Raw genomic sequence first — 23764 nt, 5'->3', positions numbered from 1 at the left:
GGGTCCCACTTCTAATACAGGCACTGGCTGGAATTATCTGTATGCTCTTGCTACCTGTTAGAAGTCAGAGGCATCTCCGTATGTCGTCACTGGTATGCTCAATCTTTTCATTCGTGATGTATGTTGTCTACTTGATCCCGGTCTACTCTTTCCTATGTGACCCCTTATGTGTTTATTTATTTTAGTTTTGATCCTGAGTGTATTTTGGATCTTTTTATGTTTCTAACCCGGTGGGTGACTCTACGTTTGCTAGACGAGTCTATAGGGGTTGTGTGGTATCTCTGGGTGGTAGGGAAACTTTGATGGAATTGATTGAATTAGACATAGTTGATTTTGATGTCATCTTGGGAATGGACTGGTTGCATTTATGCTATGTCTCTTTAGATTGTCGGACCAGTAAGCTCATTTACAATTCCCTAATGAGCCAGTTATTGAGTCAAAAGGGGAAGTTTATATCATATCTCACAGCCCAAAAATTGATTTCCAAGGGGTGTCTTTATCATATAGTCCCAGTTAAAGATTCTAACTCGGAAAGTCCTTTGTTGCAATCCGTACCCGTGGTTAGTGAGTTCCCTGAGGTTTTTTCTGATGATCTTCCTGGTGTTCCTCAAGATAGGGAAATTGATTTTGGGATTAATATTCTTCCGAACACTCGTCCTACTCTATCCCTCCCTATAGAATTGCTTCACCTGAGTTAAAAGAGCTTAAGGAGCAGTTGAAAGATCTTATTAACAAGGGTTTTACTCTCCTAGTGTGTCTCCATAGGGTGCTTCTATTTTTTTTATGCGTAAGAAGAATGGTTCCCTTAGGATGTGTATAGATTACCGCCGGTTGAATAAGTTGACGGTGAAGAATAAGTATCATCTTCATAAGATTGATGATCTATTTGACTAGCTTCAAGGTGCTAAGTATTTCTCCAAGATTGATCTCCGTTCTAGGTATAATCAGTTAAAGATTAGGGAAGTGGACATCTCTAAGATGACTTTCCATACCCATTATGGTCATTTCGAGTTCTTGGTCATGTCCTTTGGTTTGACTAATGCCCCAGCGGCATTTATGGATCTCATAAATTGGGTATTTTGCCAGTTCCTGGATTTTTTGTCATTATGTTTATCGATGATATTTTGGTTTATTTGAGAAGAGAGGCAGATCATGTTGGTCACCTCCGTATTGTGTTGCAGACCTAAAGAATTAGCATTTGTATGCTAAAGTTTTGAAGTATGAATTTTGGTTGAATGCTACTACTTTTCTAGGTCATGTTGTTTCTAGTAAAGGGATCATGGTAGATCCACAGAAAGTCGTGGCAGTTAAAAAGTGGCCTATACCCACAACTCCAACCAACATTCAAAACTTTTGGGGTTTAGTCAGCTATTATTAAAGGTTTGTGGAAAGCTTCTCGTCGATTGCTACACCTTTGACTAAGTTGACTCAGAAAAAGGTAAAGTTCCTGTGGTCGGATGCTTGCGAATGTAGTTTTGAGAAATTGAAGGATAAGTTAACTTCGACTTCAGTTTTAACTCTACCTAAGAGTACCAATGGTTTTTTGTTTATTATGATTCATCCCAAGTGGGACTGGGTAGTGCATTAATGCAAAATAGTAAAGTAGTTGAATATGCTTCTAGAAGGCTGAAGATGCATGAGAAGAACTATCCGACGCATGATTTGGAGTTATTAATAGTGCTCTTTGATTTAAATATTTTACATTACTATTTGTATGGTATCCATGTTGACATCTTCTCAGACCGTAAGAGTTTACAGTATGTGTTCCCCCAGAATGAGCTGAATCTCAGTCAAAAGAGATGCCTTGAGTTGCTCAAGGACTATGAAAAGATTCTTCACTATCATTTAGAAAAAGTTAATGTGGTGGCTAATGCCCTTAGCAGGTTGTCCACGGGGAGTTTATCTTATCTAGATGAAGAGAACTAAGCTTTGGAAAAATATGTTCACCTTTTGGCTAATCTTAGAGTTTGTCTGTTAGTTTCTAAAGATGGTGGTGTGATTTTCAAGAGGTGGCAAAGTCATCTCTCGGTGCTGAAGTGAAGGAGAAATAAATTTTTAACCCTATTTTGATGATCAAGCATTGTATAGGTCGCCAAAAGGTGATGGTTTTTGAGATTGGTGGTGATAGTATCTTAAGGTACCAAGAGAGGTTGTGTATTCCCAATATTGATAGGTTGCGAGGAAGGATTTTGGCCAAAGCTCATGAGATGCGTTATACGGTTCATCCAGGTTTGACAAAGATTTATCATGACTTAAAGGAAATTTATTCATAGAAAAACTTGCAGAGGTATGTGACTAATTTTTTGGTTAAGTGCATGGTGTGTCAACAAGTAAAGATGGAGCAATTAAGGGCCTGTAGGTTAACTCAGGAGATTGAACTATCGATATGGAAATGGGAAATAATTAATATGAGTTTGACTCAATTTTTGTGATCGTCGATAGGATAACTAAGTCCGATCATTTCTTGCTAGTGAGGAATAATTATTCTGTTGAGGATTATGTAAAGTTTTATATCCAAGAGATAGTGAAGTTTCATGGTGCTCTAGTTTCAATCATTTCTGATCGTGGTACCAGTTGTCTTCCTATTTTTGGAGGTCATTCCAGAGAGGTTTGAGGATACCCTTAGTACCGCTTTCCACCCGCAGACGGATGGGCGAATGGAAAGGATAATTCAGGCCTTTGAAGACATGTTTAGGGCTCGCGTATTTTATTTCAATGGTAGTTGGGTTGATCACTTATTTCTCATTGAGTTTTCTTATAATAAGAACTATCACTCTAGTATTGGCATGGCTCCTTTAGAGGCGTTGTATCATTGGAGGTGTCGTTCTCCTATTTTGTGGTTTGAAGTTGGTGAGGCTAGATTATTTGGCCCTGACTTGGATCACCAAGCTATGGAAAAGGTAAAAGTGATAAGGGATAGGCTTAAGACCTCCCAACGTCGCCAAAAGTACTACACAGATGTGAGGCAAAAGGAGTTGGAATTTAATGTTGGTAATTGGGTGTTCCTGAAAGTATCTCTTATAAAGAGAGTGATGTGGTTTTGAAAGAAGGAAAAGCTCTGCCTCCGCTATGTCGATCCGTATATGGTTTTAAGGAGGGCTAGTAATGTTTCATATGAGTTGGATTTGCTCTATAGTTTTGGTTCCATCCACCTGGTGTTTTACATTTTGATATTGAGAAGGTGTGTGGGTGATCCTTTGATGGTTATTCCTTTTGAAACTATGGGCATTTCAGATTCCTTGTCTTTTGAGGAAGTTCCACTGGAGATCTTGGATTGACAAGTCAATTGATCTTGGATGAAGGACGTGGCTTCGATAAAGGTTCTTTGGAGGAACCAAAAGGTTAAGGAAGCTACTTGGGAAGTCGAGGAGGACATAAAATCCAAGTATCTGTTCTTGTTCCCTATTTTGGATAATCATGCTTGAGGTATGTGTATTCCTTAACAACTTTGTTTTTTGTCTTTGTTAAAGGTAAGTGTGGGAGTGTTTCTATGTTAAATCATGCTAATGTATGACTTGACCCATCATTCGAGGATGAATGATCCTAAGGGGGGAAAATGTAACACTTTAGGATTTTGGTCCTTGAAAATTTCAAAAAATTTATCCTCACAGTCTTGATTACGACTCACCCTATGAGTCGTAGGGTATTTTGATAAGTCATATGACCCTAATTGTAAGGTGTCCAGTGAATGGTGCTTGAGTTGCTATCCTGATTATGACTTGAGGCCCCAAGTCGTAAGATCTCATGATGAGTCATTTGGTGGTGTTCGTAAGGTGATCAGTGCATGCCTCAAAGTTTTTGTCTTGGTAACGAGTGGTTCATGCAAGTCGTCTGAACCGATTACGAGTCGTATGGTACGAATCATAGCTAGACCAGTATGGGTGCTCAGGGGCACTTGTCGACTACAATTCGAGGAGACGAGTCATAAGGAGTCGTAACGAGTCGTTGGATACTTGTAGCGAATGGGTGGTATTTTTGCAGTCTTTTAATTAAGGCCATCTTGGTAATTTCCCCTTTTCCCCACTTAAAACCCACGACCTATAAACATAATGAAGACTTATTTTTCACCCATAATACATTAAAGCACTCTCAAATTCTCCCTCAAATTCCCCATTCAAGTCAGGACTAGGGTTTAAAAGGAAGTAGTCATCTAGGGTTCTAAGGTTGCTATCTTTTTCCAAATTCCTTGGTAATTAAGGCATGTATCTCTTTCCCTCTACTCGTATTTTCTTAATGGCATGAAGTTAATTTATTATTCATATGGTTTTGATGTTGGGTTTGAACTATGGGTTGAGGGTTTTTGATATAAAATTTTAAAATGTTTTCTCATGATACAATTGAACTATTATTATGCATTGAATTATTGGTTTGTACACTCATTAGGGTGCATAGGAATGGTGGATGGAATAGGGGTACAATGAACTCCACAAATTTGTAAGCATTAGGGGACAACAGAATCCCCAAATAATTGTTTTTGGTATGGAAATTAATTGTAACCTCAACCCTCTTGCATAATTTATTTTTTGAATATGCATTATCATTTAGTGCGGCTTATTTCTTAAAACTAATGCTTGGCATAAATGGCTAACTAGATAATAACAGTAATGATTTTGAAAACCTTACGGGGTATGAAGGAATCCCCTAAGTGATTTTATTAGTGGAGTCTGTGGGGTACATTGCTTGCAAGCTATAGTCGGTATGACAATACCACTCAATGATACCTTAATAATTGACTCCTAAAATTGGTGAATTGGTTATGTGGTAAGTGTTTGATGATATGGGTACAACAAGCTCAAGACCATTCACAAGGAGCCAAGCTCGGGAGTTACAAAAACTCCAAGGAATGTTCATGAATATGGCCGTGTGTGAGTGTGTTATAAATCCATATAAGAGATTACATATTCTTAAGTGTGAAAAGGGACTTTGAAGGGTAAAGATGGACCTAAACTTACACTCCAAATCCTCCCCTTGGACCAAGGACAACTTGGTCATTTTCCACTTATTTTGTAATATACTATATATAGAACGTGTTAGAGTTATTTTAGTTTTAGTTCATCATCATTGTTATTACACTAAAAAACTTGTACCATTTTGAAGCCTCTCTTTCTGTCTCTTGAGAAGTGGAAACCTGAAACTTGTAGTAGAAAGTGTAGTGACACTTGTGTTGTTCTTTGGCTAGAAACTTGGGTTCTTGAGGTGATTGAGTTCCTCTTGGGCCTAAGTAAGAGTTTGGAGTTGATATCTCTTAGTATTAGGGTTCTTAGACTTTGGGATATTGTATGTCAAACTATTTATCTTGTTGTTGTTGTAATCTTGTTATTGTTCTCTCTTAATCTACTAAATCCGTGTGGGGCCTTGTTTCTATATTGTTGTTGTTCTCTTGTTTTCCTTGTGTTGTTGGTTGATTTCTATCTTTTGGTATCAAGATCAAGGCTTGATTTTGTTTCAACAAAATCAATCTTGGGAAGATCCTGCAAAATAAAGTGTTATTGTGTTGTAGCTTGGCCAAAAAGTGTTGTTCTTTTTTTGAATCTTAGTCGAGACTTTAAGACTGGATCTAGAAGTATTTTATTTATTTTAAATGTTTATAGTGTTAGTTCATTCACCACTAACACTAAAGTAGTCTAGATCTAAGTTCGAGCTTGTATTGTTGATGTAATTGTTGTAGACCTAAGCCCTGGCCGTGTGTTGTTGACATTGTTGTTGCGGATTAAAGATTCGCGTGTGGATATTGTTTTTGTTCTTGATGTTCTTCACTTCTTTCACATCTTGTTAAACATAAAGTGAACATTAGATTAAAAAGGTGAAAGACAAAGTTACAGTACTTGTTGGTGAAGGGACTTGTTCACATCACTCAAAGATTTGATAACCACTTTTTCAACCACTTTTCCTTGTTTTAAGGACCATGTTTTGAGGGAAAAGTACAAAGAAGGTCAAGTCTTGTTTTTGAATTTGAAAGAGGGCTTCAATAATATATTTCCCTCCTCTAACCAAATCCACCAATTCCAAATTGTAAATTGGTCAAGAGTTGAAATTGTAAATTACAAAAAAATTGTTAAATCTGCAACCAATAGTAGGCTGCCATGTCACCACTTACTGTTCACACATCAATTTTAAGCTCAAACTTTGGATTCTTATTTTCATTTTAGTTTTTCTTAGTTTCATTTGTTGTTCTTATTACTAATTAACAAACTAGTAAACTCCTACTAGGTTGTCAATTAGTCCTTTGAATCTGGGTTTGTGTTTGCGTTGCTTGAGAGCTTTTATCTTTTTGAATTCGTTGTAAATTCTTGGTTTAAGTCCAATGAGATTTCTTTGATTTTTCAAATGAAAATCTATTTCGGACCAAGATTAGACTCATACCTTGACTATTCACGAGTTACTACACAACTTACAACACTTGTGGAGTTAAGTGTTAGGTAATCCAAGTATGCGAGTGTGGTAATGCTATTTTGGACTAACTTTTTTGTTATTTTTTATAGGTATTCTTTTAGGTACATTAGCAATGGAAGGGTCCACTTCACAAACCATGGACAATAATGCACTTAGTACTTTCATGGCTTCTCTTGAGGCCATAGGCCGAAACATAGAAAAGATGCAAACGGATATGACTTTGATGAAGGGGGATATGACATCATTGAAAGGGGAAGTGTCGACAATGAGTGGGAAGTTAGAACAAGCAGAGAGTAAAAGGAACTCTCGTCCTTCTATGCCTCAACACTACCATGTTTCTTCAAGTTTACATGATAGAAACTCTTTCACTACCATTGCTCTCGAAACCTTACATCAAATGCTCAATCCACCAAAACCTCCACTAAATGCCGCAAGCCAAGCCACTCCTTACCCCCAAAACTGAGACTCCAATAGACCATTCCACCCATAATCACCTCAAGTCCCACAAGAAGTACTTGGTAGCCAAATACCACCACCAAATCCAAACCCTTTCTTCTAAGATCCACTCAACCAAAGGCCACAACCTCCACAAGATCCAATTCCTCCAAACCAAGTTCCAATTAACCAAAATCGGGTAGTCCACTTAAAGAATATGGTAGAGAGGAACATGAAGGGTATGGAGTATATGATGATACTTATATGATGGAGGAGGATATTAGAGGAGGCCGTATAGATCAAAAGGGATATCGAGGGAATGGGGGAAGGGGTGGTCAATAGAACCAACAAGTGAACCACCACCAAGATAGAGATATAGGTATCAATACCATCAAGTTGAGTCTTCCAATCTTCAAGGGTGACAGTGACCCCGAGGCCTACCTTGCTTGGGAGTCATCTTGTTACAAGATCTTCCAAGTCAATAATCTCTCAGAAGAAAAGAAAAGTTGCTATGTCGTGGCTCATTTTGAGGGCTATGCTAACAGTTGGTGGGAATATGTCAAACAGTTTGGGAATGAATTGATTGATGAGCAGAATCCACCTTGGTTTAGATTGAGGAATCTTATGAGACAAAAATACCTACCCAACACCTATAGAAATGAGCTCTTTACTAAGTTGTACAATTTGAGGCAAGGTGGTAAGAGTATCATGGATTACTATGATGAGTTCCAACAATTAATGTTAAAGCTTAATCATCGAGGGGAACAAGTAGGTCATGAAATTATCCAATTTAAGGTTGGGTTGAACAAGGACATTTCTACTCACTTGACTCTTCTCAAGTTTGATATGATTGATGGCATTTTCCAAGCAGGCCTAGAGATTGAACGGGAGCTTAAAAGAGATCAAATTACAAAGAAAAGGGACAAGCACCCTCAGGTTGGTCTAGAAACAAAGAAATGGCTCAACCTTCCTCGAGTTGGCACAAGAGCAAAGATCAACCCTCCAAGGTTGTCCAACCCGAGAATAAAGCCATCCAAAAATATCCTCTGAGGAAAGAAGGTAGAAAGTATACTACTCTTAATCCTAAGGGGTTCCGATGCTTCAAGTGTCAAAGGTGGAGACATAAATCCAATGAATGTCCAAACCATCAGAATGTGATTCTTAAGAAAGGAAAGATATACTATCTTAGAGAAGAGGTGGGCATTGAATTCAAGAAAAATGAGGTCGAACCTCAAGATGGAGAGCAAGTTGAGAATTAAACACGGGAGAAAGATGATGGAGAAGACACTTGGTGGCAAGAGAGTGAGTGTCTAGTTCCAAATTTTATGGTGAGACGAGCCATGATTAGTAAGACTTTAGATGATACTAGTCAAAGGGACAATCTATTCCATACTAAATTCCTTGTCAAGGGAGGTTTGTGTATCGTGTTGATTGATAGTGTGAGTTGTGCCAATGTTTCTAGTGCCATTATGGTGGATTTCTTAAAACTACCTACTACTCCACATGCTAGTTCTTACAAGTTACAATGGTTGAACGAGTGTAGAGAATTAAAAGTCACAAGGCAATGTGTGATTCGGTTCAAGGTGAGAAACTACCATGATGAAGTGCTTTGCTATGTGATTTCAATGCAAGCATGTCACTTGTTGTTGGGTAGACCTTGGCAATATGATAAGTCTACTAAGCATGGTAGGAGAACTAACCAGTACTCTTTTGAATTGAATGGACGCAAGTTCACTCTTCACCCTCTCTCACCATCTCAAGTGAATGAATTACATCAACAAATGAGAGAGTTGAAGGAGAAAGGCAAGAAGGCCAAAAAGGAGGGGAAACCTAAGAGTGGGAAAAGGGAGGAAACCAAAAGGGTTTCAACTTCAAAGGGCAAGAATATTATGGTGATATTCGCTAGGAAGAGGGAATTCTTCTTGGAACATGATGACAACACTCGTATGCTTCTATTAGCTAATATTTTTAACACTAACCTCTCTAATATTTCTATTCCACATTCTATTTCTCTTGTGTTGCAGGAATTCGAGGATGTTTTTCCCAAGGAACTTCCATAAGGGTTACCCCTACTTCAGGGCATTGAGCACCAAATTGACTTCATGTCGGGATCACAATTGCCAAATAAACCAGCTTTTCGAAGCAACCCTACAGACACCAGAGCTACAACATCAAGTTGAGGAACTCCTAAACAAAGGATATATCAAAGAGAGCATAAGTACATGCACGGTTTTGGTGTTGTTAGTGCCGAAGAAGGACGGAACTTGGTGCATGTGTATGTACTATCGAGCCATCAATAAAACCACGATAAAGTATCGCCAACCCATTCCTAGATTGGATAATATGCTTGATAGGTTGAATGATTCTTGTGTGTTTTCAAAGATTGACCTTAGAAGTGGCTATCACCAAATTAGAATACAATCAGTGATGAGTGGAAGACCGCCTTCAAGACCAAATTTGCTCTCTGTAATGGATGGTCATGCCATTCGTACTAACTAATGCTCCTAGCACTTTCATGCAGTTAATAAATCATGTGATGAAGTCATTCATTAGAAATTTTGTTTTTGTGTATTTTGATGATGTCTTGGTCTGTATTAAGTCCATAGTCGAACATGTGTTGCATTTGAGAAGTGTCTTTGATGTCCTTAGAAAGGAGAAATTATATGTCAATCTTGAGAAGTGTTCTTTGGTGTTGATGAAGTTGTTTTCTTGGGTTTTTTTGTTAGTTCAAGAGGGGTCGAAGTGGATGAATCCAAGATAAACACTTTTAAAAATTGGCCAACTCTACAATCTATGGGTGAAGTCTGAAGTTTCCACGGATTGACTAGTTTTTATAGACGGTTTATCAAAGGATTTAGCACCATTGTTGCCTCCTTGACCGAAGTCATTCGGAAAGGCCAATCATTTAAGTGGTGTGATAAACAAGCTAAGGCCTTTGAGAGATTGAAATCTATGCTCATTTTTGCCCCTTTGTTACAATTACCCAACTTTTATAAATCATTTGAAGTTAAATGTGATGCTAGTAAAGTAGGTATAGGGGCTATTTTAACGCAAGATCTTAAACCCATTGCCTACTTTAGTGAAAAGATCAAAGGTGCCACTCTAAATTATTCCACTTATGATTTAGAGTTATACGCCTTGATTAGAGCTTTGGGTAATTGACAACACTACTTTTGGCCCAAAGAATTTATGATCCGAATGGACCATGAATCCTTGAAACATCTTAGGGCCCAAGATAAGCTCCACAAATGGCATGCTAAGTGGATTGAGTTCCTAGAAATATTCCCTTATGTTATTCAATACAAAAAGGGAAAGAACAATGTGGTTGCCAACGCATTGTCTAGGAAACATGTACTTGTGTCTACTTTGTCTTCTAAGTTAATAGAATTTGAAATCCTCAAAGCACTATATCCTGAGGACCCTCACTTTGCTCCTATCTTTAGGTATTGTGAAGAATTAGGTAGAGAGAAGTGGCTCACAAATAGAGGATCCATTTCTTATTCTAAGTTTGATGGCTATTTGTTCAAAGGAAGTCAGTTATGTATGCCCTGTAGTTATTGGAGAGAGTTATTTATAAGAGAGGCACACAATGGTAGCCTAATGGGGCACTTTGGGGTTGAAAAGACCTTCAGAATCTTGGAGGAACAATTCTATTAGCCTAAGATACACAAAAAATTTGCTAAAATTTATGGCCAATGTATGGATTGTAGGAGTGCCAAGTCACGACTCCTTCCTCAAGGTTGTATACCCCATTCCCCACTCTTTTATGTCCTTGGTTTGATATATCTATGATTTTATGTTGGGACTTCCAAGGACTAGAAGAGGTAGGGATAGTATTTTTGTAATGGTTGACGGGTTCTCTAAGATGGCACATTTCATTTCATGCTTTAAAAGTGAGGATGCATCTAGTGTAGCCTCATTGTTTGTTGAAAATGTTGTCAAGTTGCTTGGCATTTCGAGAACCATTGTGAATGATAGGGACTCCAAGTTTCTTAGTCATTTTTGGAATCGATGTGGGGTAGGCTTGGTACAAAGTTGCTATTCTCAAGCTCTCACCCACAAACCATCGCCAAACGAAAGTAGTAAATGGGACCTTGGGTTCTATGCTACGATCCATGGTTAAAAGTAAGATGACTTCTTGAGAGGATCACTACCCTTAGTCGAATTTGCTTACAATCGTGTTATCCATTCAAGTACGGGCATGACTCCCTTTGAGTGTGTATACAGCCTAAACCCCCTTACCCCTTTAGATCTAACCCCTTTGTTAAGCAATCGCAAATGAGTCGAAGCTATGAAGAGTTGCACGAGAAGTTGAGGCTACGACTTGAGAAGAAAAATCAAGAGGTTGCTAAGTGGGTCAACAAAGGGAGGAAAAGTCTTATTCTAGGATCGGGAGATTGGGTATGGGTGCACCTTATAAAAGATCAATTTCCATCATAAAGGAAAACCACGTTGATACCGAGGGGTGATGGTCCTTTTTAAGTGCTTAAAAGGATCAATAACAATGCATACAAGATTGACCTTCCTCCGGAGTATCAAGTGCACAACACATTCAATGTGTGTGATCTCTTTCTTATTGGCACGGTCATCAAGCAATGAATTTGAGATCAAAATTCTTTCAAGATGGAGAGGATAATACGAGTACAACAAGCTCAAGACCATTCACAAGGAGCCAAGATTGGGAGTTATAAAAACTCTAAGGAATGTTCATGAATATGGCCGTGTGTGAGTGTGTTATAAATTCATCTAAGGGATTACATATTTTAAAGTGTGAAGGGGGACTTTGAAGTGTAAAGATGGACCTAAACTTACACTCACATTAGACCAAGGACAACTTGGTCATTTTCCACTCATTTTGTAATATACTATATATAGAACACGTTTGAGTTATTTTAGTTTTAGTTCATCATTGTTATTATACTAAAAAACTTGTAACATTTTGAAGCTTCTCTCTCTCTCTTGAGAAGTGGAAACATGAAACTTGTAGTAGCAAGTGTAGTGACACTTGTGTTGTTCTTTGGCTAGAAACTTAGGTTCTTGAGGTGATTGAGTTCCTCTTGGGTCTAAGTAAGAGTTTGGAGTTGATATCTCTTAGTATTAGGGTTCCTATATTTGATACATATTAGGGTTCTTAGACTTTGGGATATTGTATGTCAAACTATCTATCTTGTTGTTGTTGTTGTAATCTTGTTGTTGTTCTCTCTTAATCTAGTGAAGCCATGTGGGGCCTTGTTTCTATATTGTTGTTGTTCTCTTGTTTTCCTTGTGTTGTTGGTTGATTGCTATCATAATTGGACATTAATGGGGGTTATGTTAGCTAGGCGTAAGGGTGTAAGTCCGAAGGACTAATACTGAAAACTCATATTTGCCGGCGTGAGAGTTTGTCTTAATGACTGTGTGCTTATGAGATATAAGAAAATCCCCAAAGTGTATATATAATTGTATCATGGTTGGTGAAGGGTACATAGGAATCCCCGGCCTTCGATGGTATCTCTGATTCATACGGCTAACACGCACTAAGGATTAGGGGTTACAACTGGACCCATATAGCCCGTGGGTGGATTTCATGACGGTCAAGCTACATAATCCAGGATAAGGTTTTAAATTACATACTAAGCCCTGTTCCCTCTCCCAACATCTTTATATATATGTGTGTGTGTGTGTGGATATATGTGGATATGCATGAATATGTGGATATGCATGGATTTTGATTTGGTTTGAATTTATGGCATTACTTTAGCCCTTATCCCTGAGTTATATGCTAGCGCCCAACCGCTAACCGTCTTTAGATGTTATATCCTCATGCAATGCAGGAACTGGACATACTTCTTCTCCTAGTTCCATGCTTCTGTGTTATCCCATTCTATTTTACCTTTTGTTTATTTATAAACAATCTACCAGTGTTGCATGTTGAAAGAGAAGTATATTTTTTTGATTGAAAAAATTCGACCAAAAGAATAGAGAAAAGTTATATTTATTTGTGTATTTTTGTGGGTCAAATCGAGCGGGTTAGATTAAGGTGTGTTTTATTTTTAAAAATTGAATCATTTAACGTTGATTTGAGTTTTCTGTTAAAAGAGGGGTACATGTGAAAATTTCTTAACAATGAGGGTAAATATGACCCCAACGTATATTGAGGGTAAATTTGGCCCCAAAGTATGACAACGAGGTAAATTTAATTTCAAAGTTTGAAAAAGGATATATTTAGCCAATTTTCAAAATAGAGAGATAGATCTGATCCTTTTCTCAAATATATATAAAGCCATGGTAATCTTATTGATATTTGAACAATTATAATATCAATCAACAACTACTTGTTGATCTCATCATACTTATAATTTCTATGATTTATAGTAGTTGTTGCTTTCAAGAACATAATATTGAAGGCAAAACGGGATGAAACTTATAAAGCAAAAGCCATAAGTTGGTACTATCCTATTTTTTACTTTTGGCTTATTTTGATACTTTTTGATTTAAAAATAAGTGTTTAAAAACACTTTTTGACTTTGCGAAACACTATCAAAATGAAAAAAGTATTTAAAAGCTTTAAGCACCTAAAAATAAGTTAATCCAAACACCCACTTACTAATATTATTTTGATTTTGTAAAATCACACGTATATGTTGGGACAAATAATTTTAGTAATTTTGATAACTAGTATGAAACAAGGGAAGTATAGGTTTAAGAATAATATAGTACTCCCTATGTCCTAATTTAGGTGTCACCGTTGGAAATTTGAGATTGAAACTTTTAAATTTTAATGGTAATAGAAGTTTTAATCAAGCCTCCTGAAATAAAATCTATATATTTGAAAACTAGTTAAAAAGAACTATAAATCACACAAATTAATTAATCAATTAAAATATTTAAAAGCTATAAGAAAAATTCCAATGAAAGAAAAACTTGATTATTGACTCTCGAAATTTTACTTGTGCCGCTTAAATTGGGACAGAGGAAGTACAAAATTAGGCAGCAAACTTGATCTTCCGACCAGCTGTGGAATTCTCGGAAAGTCAGATGCTAAAGAAAAGCACCGAAAGATGCAATGAAGTTTAACAGATACTGTACATTTTAGAATATAATTAAGGAGATTGAATAATTTGACCCGAAGGAATTTCCATTTCATAACTAACAAACTTCCCATAACAACGATACTAGTACTATAACACAATAAACAATAGCCAAGGAGGTAAAGGTCAATGATATCATAAAATATGTTAGTTTGAGGTACTTATTAACTCTAACTATACATTAAGTATAAATAATTAAGTTTACGTTAATCATAAAATCGTGTGTTATAAGAATGTTTTTTACATCATCATGTTACTTATTCTTGTTTTATCAAGTACTTTGTTTTATATTCTAGTCGCAAATTCCACATTTTCAAAGATAATCTGATGGTAAATTCTTTACAGGTATAACTTGATTACCTTTCTTGGCTAATATGAAGATTGTTTTGGATTCCTTCTTTCAAGTCTAATCACGTGCCTTCAAGCAATTACCTCTCTTATTTCTCACTTCATTTCACATCTCATCTCATGCAAACACCTATAAATACCACCTTAAACCATCACTTCCAAACCACCCTATTTCTCTAGCGATAAACTCCTGTCATTTCCAACTTCTACTTTAATATCCTTGAAAATTGGGTAATGGCGATCATCCGTTCCAAAATTGGAATAATTGGTGCTGGAATAAGCGGAATAGCAGCCGCTAAACAGCTAGCCAAGTACGAGCCGATGGTGTTCGAGGCCACGGACTGTATAGGAGGTGTGTGGAAGCACTGTTCTTATAGGTCCACTAAATTGCAGACCCCTCGATGTGACTATGAATTCTCTGATTTCCCATGGACTCAAAGGGATAATACCAGTTTCCCTACTTATGAGGAAATATTGGAATACTTGTACTCCTATGCTCAACATTTTGATGTCTTGAAATTTGTCAACTTCAACTCTAAGGTGGTGGAAATCAAGTTCGTGGGTGACCGAGAAATGAATTATTTTGCTGGTAGCAGAAATGGAAAATATGGAAGTTTGTTGACTGGCAATCCAGTCTGGAAGGTTGCTGTTCGAACCAATCAATATGAAACCCTACAGGTTCTTCTTTCTCTTCATTATAAATTTAAAGTATCATAAAACACCATTTTTTTCTCTCTAGGTTTTGTATGGAATTATGAGTTGTTTCCTTTGGTTGCTCCCGTCCGTCCTAATTTATGTGGTACAATGAAAATTCAAGATTCTAACTTGTAAATTTTTCCATAAATTCTGACATGGAATCTTTCCATCATTTTAAATGATTGAATATTTGAATTCCGTTTATCCTATTTTATGTGAAAATTGAATTTCAAGAATCTAACTTGTAAGTTTTGGCCATATATTAATTCTGGCATGGAACCTTTTAATGTTTTAAAATATATACATATTTGAAAATTATCTCAAAGAAGTTATTAAGTCCTAGTAATTGACAATTCATAGTATTTAAATGCGTATGGAAAAAAAATTGCAGTTAAAAGAAAAATTTATTTGACTCTCGAAATTCGAAAGATGCCACATAAATTGAGGGAAGATGGTATTTAGTACTAAGAACTCCTTTAGCGGTCAGCTGGTGTTGAGTCTATTTAAGGGATGGGGGATTTGGTCTATTTATATGGCGTGGATAATCCTCTCCTTATAAGCTAACTTTTGTGGTTGAGTTAAGCCCAATATACATTCTTTATCATGGTATCAGAATCAAATCTATTTCAATTCATGATTTATGGATGTCCGGTCCTGTAATTGTTCACACTTCAGATATCCAGTCTCTAGTGTGAGCCACAGTGTTGAGTCTCCCATATCGGCTAAGAGATGGGGATTTGGTCTCTGGCTTGCACTATCCTCTTCTCATTTACAGAAGTTTGGGCCAAGATACACTAATTCTTTGTCAGCCGAGAACATTTGCGAGTGATGTTTGGTCCTTTTGGTTAGGTTTCTGGATTTTAATACAGTGATCAAATTCTTATAGAATATACTTTTAAAAAGTTTGGAAAGACATTATCTAATTTTTTACGCAATTTCTTCTGCTAATCAGAATCAACATTTCATGTTTTATTTCCTTCAGTGGTATGCCTTTCAGTTTCTTGTGATGTGTACCGGTAAATACGGAGATATTCCAAATATACCGAATTTCCCACAGAAAAAAGGGCCAGAAGTGTTCAAGGGTGAAGTCCTACATACCCTTGATTACTCTAAACTTGACCAAGAAGCCTCTACTAAACTTGTGAAAGGGAAGAGCGTTGTGGTCGTGGGCTATAAAAAATCAGCTATTGATCTTGCTGTTGAATGTGCTGAAGCTAATCAAGGTAAAACTTTTATCTTCCTTATTTTTAAGTCAAACAATACGCTCCTTATTAAACTTCATTTTTTTTCTTGTTAAACATTGTTCTGTAACTTCTGTTACTATTACCTAACAGAACATTTTATTAATAATATGCAAGAAAGAATAAAGAATATAAAAATCCTAAATTTGAACTAAAAGAACTAATAAAACGTTGATAGTCCTATAGAGAGTTTTATGAATTGCTAGATTATGTATAAAAAACTTTATATCATTTGTCCTAATTAAGGATATGAGTTATGATCAACCTAGTGTATCGAATAGGAATTTTGCTTGTTGATTAAGATGCCGAAATTATATGCACTAAAGAAATTAAATATCTTATACTACTGTATTAAATAATTTATGATATTATATAAAATGAGATTGTCCCACGTCAGGAAGGACATGGGAGTGCTTTTTATATGAAAAGACTTGGTAATTTCAGTGTTTAAAATTTGATTTTCAGTTTAACTTTAAATATCAACGATTTCAGAATAGCCTATTTTTCAAATCTATAAATTCAAGCCACTTCATAGAAAAAGTGGCAAAGCCAATTTGTATTATATTATTGCTTTCTTGGATCCTGAAGGGAACTTGCCTGTATTTTTTCCAAACAGTATGTCAGACAATATCGGATGGTGTCACGTCAACATCTTTCTGATTCAATTCTTTTTTTCTCCAATTTCTTAACAATATGAAATGGCTTCTCATCTATTGATTGTTTGGTGGTGTGCTTGTGTTGTGGTGTGTTTGTATTCCATTTTGGGCTCTAAATAGTAACTGAAAGTGCGGTGGGCAACAATTTGAGCAACTAGAGAATGATACAATCAGCAAAATATAACATCAAAAATATAAAATAGCGTAATGTCCAAAAAGGGGCAACGAGAGGGACGTTGGTTTGTCTAACTCCATAAAAGGAAATTAAATTGTGGTGGGTGACTCGCCATAGTTATCATATTGATTAAATCAACTCCAACAAACTCATGAATGTCCAAGTAAGCCTCAACTTTATAACAACTCCTCTTGAGTTATCTCTACTGTGGTTTATAAAAATATCTATCTCAAATTATTTATCAAAAATAAGAGTAATTATCTTCTTCTTCTTTTATTTTATTCTTAATAGTAGTAATTGTTCTTGAAGAATACTACAAACAACTCAACGGGGGTGATGATACATAAATTGAGTAAATATTCAATCAACGGAAATTATATCTTATAAGGATAAGATAGTCAAAATCTTTCATAATTATTGGAGTAATTTTTCGTGGCGTAAAGCAAGGCAGTATATTTGTTTTTCTGAGATGTCGACAAAAAAGGAGGACCAAAATAAGGGGTGAAACACTTGAAATTTTTCTAAAATGTTAAAGGCACCTTTTTGATTTTTCAGGTCTGATGCTTTGACATCACGACAACATCACAGATATGTTTTCCTTTCAAAGCCACACGTATTAAATACAGAATTTTGGCAGTAGAAATGAAAACGGTACTTTGACCTTAGAAAACGTGCTCCAAGTACTGTATGATTGTGTACAAGGGAAAAAAATGATAATGGTCCAGATTTAGCTGAAGACTAACACATAATTAACTTTTGTTTGTAACTGCTTATAGGACCTGAAGGCCAACCCTGTACAATGGTAGTTCGGACTTTGCATTGGACAGTTCCACACTACTCTATTTGGGGTCTGCCATTTTATTTGTTCTATTCAACTAGATCTTCTCAGTTTCTCCATCAAAGACCTAATCAAGGCCTGTTTAGGACCATGCTTTGTCACATGCTTTCTCCCATGGTGAGTCCCATTTTTTTTTTTATGTATTTTTCTTTCTCAATCTAGTGCATCATTTGGCTTAGGACTAACAAAAGTGTGCTTATATATCGGGACAGAGAAGAGCTGCTTCCAAATTAATCGAGTCATATTTGGAATGGAAACTTCCACTAGAGAAGTATGGACTGAAACCAGAGCACCCCTTTGAGGAAGATTATGCATCATGTCAGATGGCTATCTTGCCGGAGAATTTCTTCACCGAGGCTGATAAGGGTAAAATCGTGTTCAAAAGAACATCAAAGTGGTGGTTCTGGGAAGGAGGAGTTGAATTCGAGGACAGCACCAAGTTGGAAGCTGATGTTGTCATACTTGCAACTGGTTTTGATGGGAACAAAAAGCTCAAAGCCATATTACCAGATCCGTTTCGGAGTCTGGTAGAGTTCCCCTCGGGCATGATACCCTTGTACAGGTAATTAAGGCACTCTCCTAATGAAACACTTCCTATGAGAATATCACCGTGCATATACTGAAAAGTCTTTATTTTGACAGGGGTACAATCCACCCATTGATTCCAAATATGGCTTTCGTGGGTTACCTCGAAAGTATTTCAAACCTGCATTCAGCCGAGATACGTTGCATATGGCTCTCACGACTTGTAGATGATCTATTTAAACTTCCATCTGTTGAGAAAATGCTTGAACAGATAACACAAGAGATGGAGATTATGAAGAGGACGACAAGATTCTACAAGAGAAATTGCATTTCCACTTTCAGTATCAACCATAGTGATGAAATCTGCCAAGAGATGGGATGGCAATTTTGGAGGAAGACGAACTGGTTGGCTGAAGCCTTTAGCCCCTACAACAGCCAAGATTATGCAGAGGGGAAGTAGCGTCATTTGAAAGATTCCTACTTAATTAGTTCATGTATACCTACTGCTTATGCAGTATATTTATCTGATCATAATGAATAAACATCACATGTATGAAGGGTCAAGCAAGGTATCCACAAATGTAAAATACCGCAGCTTATGACTAAATTCTGTTTTTATCAGAATAAGGAATAAAGGTTAATATTTCAAGATCATGATGAGTGACTCCATTCTCATTTGCAATTACTCATATGATCCACTACTGTCGGGGTTTCAACAACTGTAAGAAGTGTCAAAGTTAAAGCAATTGAAGAACATTCTCCATTATTCAGTTACTACAACCTGAGCAAAGGCCCATATACAAAATTATCTCTCACGGGAGACCCGAATTCAACATTCTACAACATATTGTAGCATGACTCTAAAGTCTAAACTAACAGATCCTTTGACATCTATTAAATAAAAGGGGTTGCACAGCTTATCAGATCACATACAATTGGCACACATTTAGTGGCAGCAAAAGTGCAAGAAATCATTGGCTAGAGGTAAGAAATGAATGTAGAAAGGAAAACCTTGATGTTTAAAGACTTTGAAGTAACTTCAATGTCTCATCAATATGCTTTTCAGGTTGAAACTGATTGTTGTATATGAGTTGAACCACTCCATTCTTGTCAAGAACATAAGTCTGTCTTCCGGGCAATGTACCAAAAAGGTCTCCTGGGATTCCCCACTCTTTCCTCACTTTGTTGCCTTCATCGCACAACAAGGTAAATGGGAGTCTATACTTTTTTGCAAATGCCTGCAGAATCAAACACCTCGGTTATCCTCAAAGGAGTTGGCAACAAATGCAGCTTAATCTAGATACATTAAACAAAGGTGATGGGAATACAACAGAAAAGAATAAATAAAGAAGCCCAAAATACAGGATTAATTGGAGTTTATCCTTGACATGAGAAGAAATGAAATACAATCACAAATTCAGACATTTCGTTTGGACTGTACTTTGGCAGAAATCATAACAGATGCTCCTTGAAATTTTTTTACCATGTTAATCACCCAAAGGATCCTCATAATTTAAAAGGAACAGTTAGACTACTACTTTTCCTTCTTTTTTTTTCCCTTTTTCACCGGGCAATGCATAAGTTATGCTAGAATTCCCTAATAACAAATTGTATCTCAACTCTGCGACACTAAGCCACCAGATTGTTTACCTGTTGACTAGTTGAAGAACATATAAAAATTACTCCTAACTATTCGCATATATAATTCTTTGTGGAATAGAACAGATGTTTCAAATAATTAATGTCCTACACAACGTTACAAAGGAAGATCAAGGACAATGTAATTTGGTTTAAGAGAACTAGCACACTCCAGTTAACTGATAACCTATAATAGAAAAAGAGTTCCGGACAAAAGAATATTTAGCTGTTTAACACACTAAGTAAATCTGTAATACCTTGTGGGACTCAGGACCATCACCACTAATCCCGACAACTTGAGCCCCTGCTTTCTTGAATTTTTCATAAGAGTCCCTGAAGGCACATGCCTGCAGACAGTTTTCACATATATTTGAAAATCATTGCTACGAAGATGTGAAACTGAAAATAATAGCTCAATGTAAATCTATCAACTACTCATGAATTTGTTGCCGTAACTCGACAAACAACTATACTATAGAAAGGAGAAAAAACTTTTGGTCATGATTGTAGAAATTTAATCCCATTCTAGAAAGATATAAAATGAGAAGGATGAAGCAATTCTCCGGTGATTTCTAGACGATGGTTCAAACAGGAAGTCCATCTTGTTACTTGTACGAGGAAGAGCAACCAAAGTCATTAAAATGGAATTCGTCTCCTACACTAGCCTTTGATTATCCCGGGATTGTTAACCCACCCTCAATAGGGATAAAAATAACACTACAATCCCGGATAACTCATCCAGGGATAAGTTATCCGGTGATTTTATCCCAAGCAAACTTGGAATAAACTCATCCTAAAATTAATCCGGGGATTAGTAGTCCCTTATCCCTCGTACCAAATGAGCCCTAAAGGTGTTTAGGCACATAATGACATTGTTCAAATAGTTCATTTATATCCGTGTTTGGCTACCACTTAAAATCAACCTCTCATGACAATGTCCTTTAAAGGGTTGCAATAATTAATTTCTATTAGTTGGTTTGAGACAAGAGACATCTGAATAAACTTTCTACAGAGGATATTTCGAAAGAGTAAAATGCAATGAGACAGAGGACCTAATGTATTGACAAGCTACAAATAGGTCAGAATGTAAGGTAATTCAATACATGACCTTGCAACTTAAGTACCTTATCCTTTCTAGTCCGAGCCAAGCTTCATATAATCATTAACCATGTACCTAAGTTTAATCTAGAACTCATGATTTCCAAGAATTTGTTCATCAGTACACTATGTAGGATAATTGTTTCTCCAATTCAATACACGAGCAGAGTGGTGTCTCAAACAACTTGTTGTAATTCTTTTTCCCATAAATGTGAAATTTCACAGCTAACACTAAAAACAACCAAAAGGAATGACTCAAAGAAGTGTCACGGTAGTGGCCTAGTGGTCGATGAGGTAGGTTGAGAACCATGAAGTCTAGGGGTCAAATCCCCAGTAGAAACAGAAATATTGCTAGCTGGTTGCTTTTCTTCTGTCTAGTCTTGGTGGACAAAGTTAACGGAAAGTGGCAGGTATCCATTGAAACTAATCGAGGTACTTGCAAGTTGTCTTGGGCACCACAGTTCTAAAAAAAATCAGTGTCATGGGCTTTACCTGTTTGGTACAACCAGGAGTTTCATCAGCAGGATAGAAATAAACCACCACGGGCTTGCCTTTAAACTTGGAGAGGCTCACATTTTTTCCATCTTGATCTTTTAATGTGAATGATGGAGGCACTGAACCTTTATTCACCTACAACCATAAAACAAATTCATCCGAAAAAACAAGAAAATGGAAGAGCCAAGAGAAGGTAAAGAAAAACAAAAAATGCAACGCAATGCAATTTACCTTAGCAACAATGGAAGTTCTAGTAGAAGATGGGGTTGGAAAAGAAGGTGGATTAAGGAGTTTAAGACCATAAATCTGTGATTGTGATGATCTGGAGACAATGCTGAGGTTCTGAGAGAGAGGATTTTTAGGGATTTGAGCATATTGGAGCAGAGAAGGAAGACTGTGCTTGATGGATAGAGAAGCCATTTTGGAATATGTGATGGTGAAGAAAGACACAACTGAGATTGTTGGTCTTGTATACTAGACAGATAAGGAGAAAGAGGAAAGCTTGTGACTAGAGTTTGGCTACCGAAGATGAGATGGGATTATTGACGTGGTGCATTGTTCACCCTCAGTATATGTCCGATTGCGACCCTACTAAAAAAATACAGAAATTTTACTTCGTGTGGGACACAGATTTTATCAGTTACTCTTTATGCGATGAGCGTCCTTTTTTGGCAGGGGTGGAACTAGGATGGACAGGGTTGTTCACTTGAACTCTTGTGATAAAAAATTATTCTTGGTAAAAAATTTTATTTTATGTCTAAGTTATTTTTTTAATTTTTAATGTGTTGTATACACACACTCACATACACACACTATGTGTGTGCGCGTTAAATATACAAGATTAGAGATTGACTTAGTGATAGTTTAAGGGGTTCAAAACTCATCTTCAGGTTTTAAGTTTAAATTCTCATACCCTTTTCCCTTCCATTCGCCACTACATCCTTTGCTTTCTCTGTTCAACTACTAATTTTCTCAATAAACAAAAATACAAATGAGAAACTATTTGGAAACACAAATAGTATGATTAAGTATAACAACTAGTCTTTAAGTTGAGGTGTTTCTGATTGTGGTTTAATTGATTTTCTACTAAAAGTATGTGATATGTTCTCAAACATATATTCCAATTGATCACAATAACTAAGTATGGAATGAAGATGAAGAAGAGTAACAGAAGAGAAGACGGGAGGAAGAAGAAGAGGAATTAGAGAAATATTATCATTAATCTCTTGAGAGTACTTTGAGTATCATCTACTATATATAGTAAGTAAGTCGATCCTTCTAGAATAAACAGAAATTTTAACTACTTTTAACTAATGTTATAGCTCCTTTCCTATTTACAATTAACACAATCAAAATAGTAGTATTGTTCATAATTGCGTAGTACATAGTTTCAACTTTCTTTTTTATTTTAACACTCCCTCTCAATTTAGATAATACCAAAAATGTTTAAGATACCTAGCTTGGACAAAATATACTCTTGTTGTACTTTGTGAAGTCCTTTAGTAAGGATATCTGCAGACTAGTCTTTGGTAGATATGTAGTTGACTGTTATCAAACCTTTTTTGATTTTTTCCCTTATGAAATGATGGTCTATTTAATGTGTTTGGTTTTCTCATGATACGCAGTATTATAGGCAATTATCATAGATGACTTGCTATTAGTATAAATCTCAGTATGTAGTTTGGTGTTAATACCCAGCTCCTTTATAAGACCTAGTAGCCAAATTAGTTCAGATACTATTCCAGCAATGCTTTTGTATTCTGCTTCAGCTGAGCTTCTAGATATGATGTTTTGTTTCTTACATTTCCAACATATAATAAAATATCTTAGTTTCACACAATAACCAGTGATAGACCTTCTTAAGTTTTGACATGATGCTCGATCAGCATCACAATATGTTGTTATTTCATTCTTCCCCTAACTAGATAGTAGCACTTCCTTCTTGATATATCTAACCAATCTAATAGTTTCATCCATGGAAGACTTCTTTGGTTGTTAAAAAAAATTAGCTTAATGTATGTACAATATAAGTAATGTCTTGTCTGATCATGGTAAGGTACAAGAGTTTTCCTATGAGCCTTTGATAACCATATTGATTTGTCAATAGATCATTAACTATTGTATGATTAATATAGACATAACTATCATACTCCTTT

At 36.3% G+C, this 23764-nt stretch overlaps 3 protein-coding genes across 3 annotated transcripts; 2 read left to right on the top strand and 1 right to left on the bottom strand.

Annotated features, from left to right (window-relative positions):
- Positions 1-8168: 8168 nt before the first annotated feature.
- On the top strand, positions 8169-8888 carry LOC124885744. Its single transcript, XM_047393996.1, has one exon. The coding sequence runs from the start codon at positions 8169-8171 to the stop codon at positions 8886-8888; it is 720 nt and encodes a 239-aa protein (XP_047249952.1).
- Positions 8889-14255: 5367 nt separating this feature from the next.
- Positions 14256-19031, top strand: LOC107877927 (probable flavin-containing monooxygenase 1). The gene is made up of 5 exons (XM_016724740.2): positions 14256-14924; positions 15925-16165; positions 17791-17969; positions 18065-18414; positions 18495-19031. Exons 1-5 carry the CDS (start codon positions 14481-14483, stop codon positions 18835-18837), a joined length of 1557 nt encoding a protein of 518 aa, XP_016580226.2. The 5' UTR covers positions 14256-14480; the 3' UTR covers positions 18838-19031.
- An 83-nt stretch (positions 19032-19114) lies between these two features.
- On the bottom strand, positions 19115-22278 carry LOC107877928 (peroxiredoxin Q, chloroplastic). Its single transcript, XM_016724741.2, has 4 exons — positions 21840-22278; positions 21606-21743; positions 20273-20362; positions 19115-19615 (listed from the first exon to the last, which is right to left on the bottom strand). The coding sequence occupies exons 1-4, from the start codon at positions 22026-22028 to the stop codon at positions 19397-19399; spliced, it is 636 nt and encodes a 211-aa protein (XP_016580227.2). The 5' UTR covers positions 22029-22278; the 3' UTR covers positions 19115-19396.
- Positions 22279-23764: the final 1486 nt, after the last annotated feature.

The sequence above is a fragment of the Capsicum annuum genome, chromosome 7 (genome assembly GCF_002878395.1).
Source record: "Capsicum annuum cultivar UCD-10X-F1 chromosome 7, UCD10Xv1.1, whole genome shotgun sequence".
Lineage (NCBI taxonomy): Eukaryota > Viridiplantae > Streptophyta > Magnoliopsida > Solanales > Solanaceae > Capsicum > Capsicum annuum.
The sequence above is the reverse complement of the archived record's forward strand: the minus strand, read 5'-3'. Positions and strand labels throughout refer to the sequence as shown.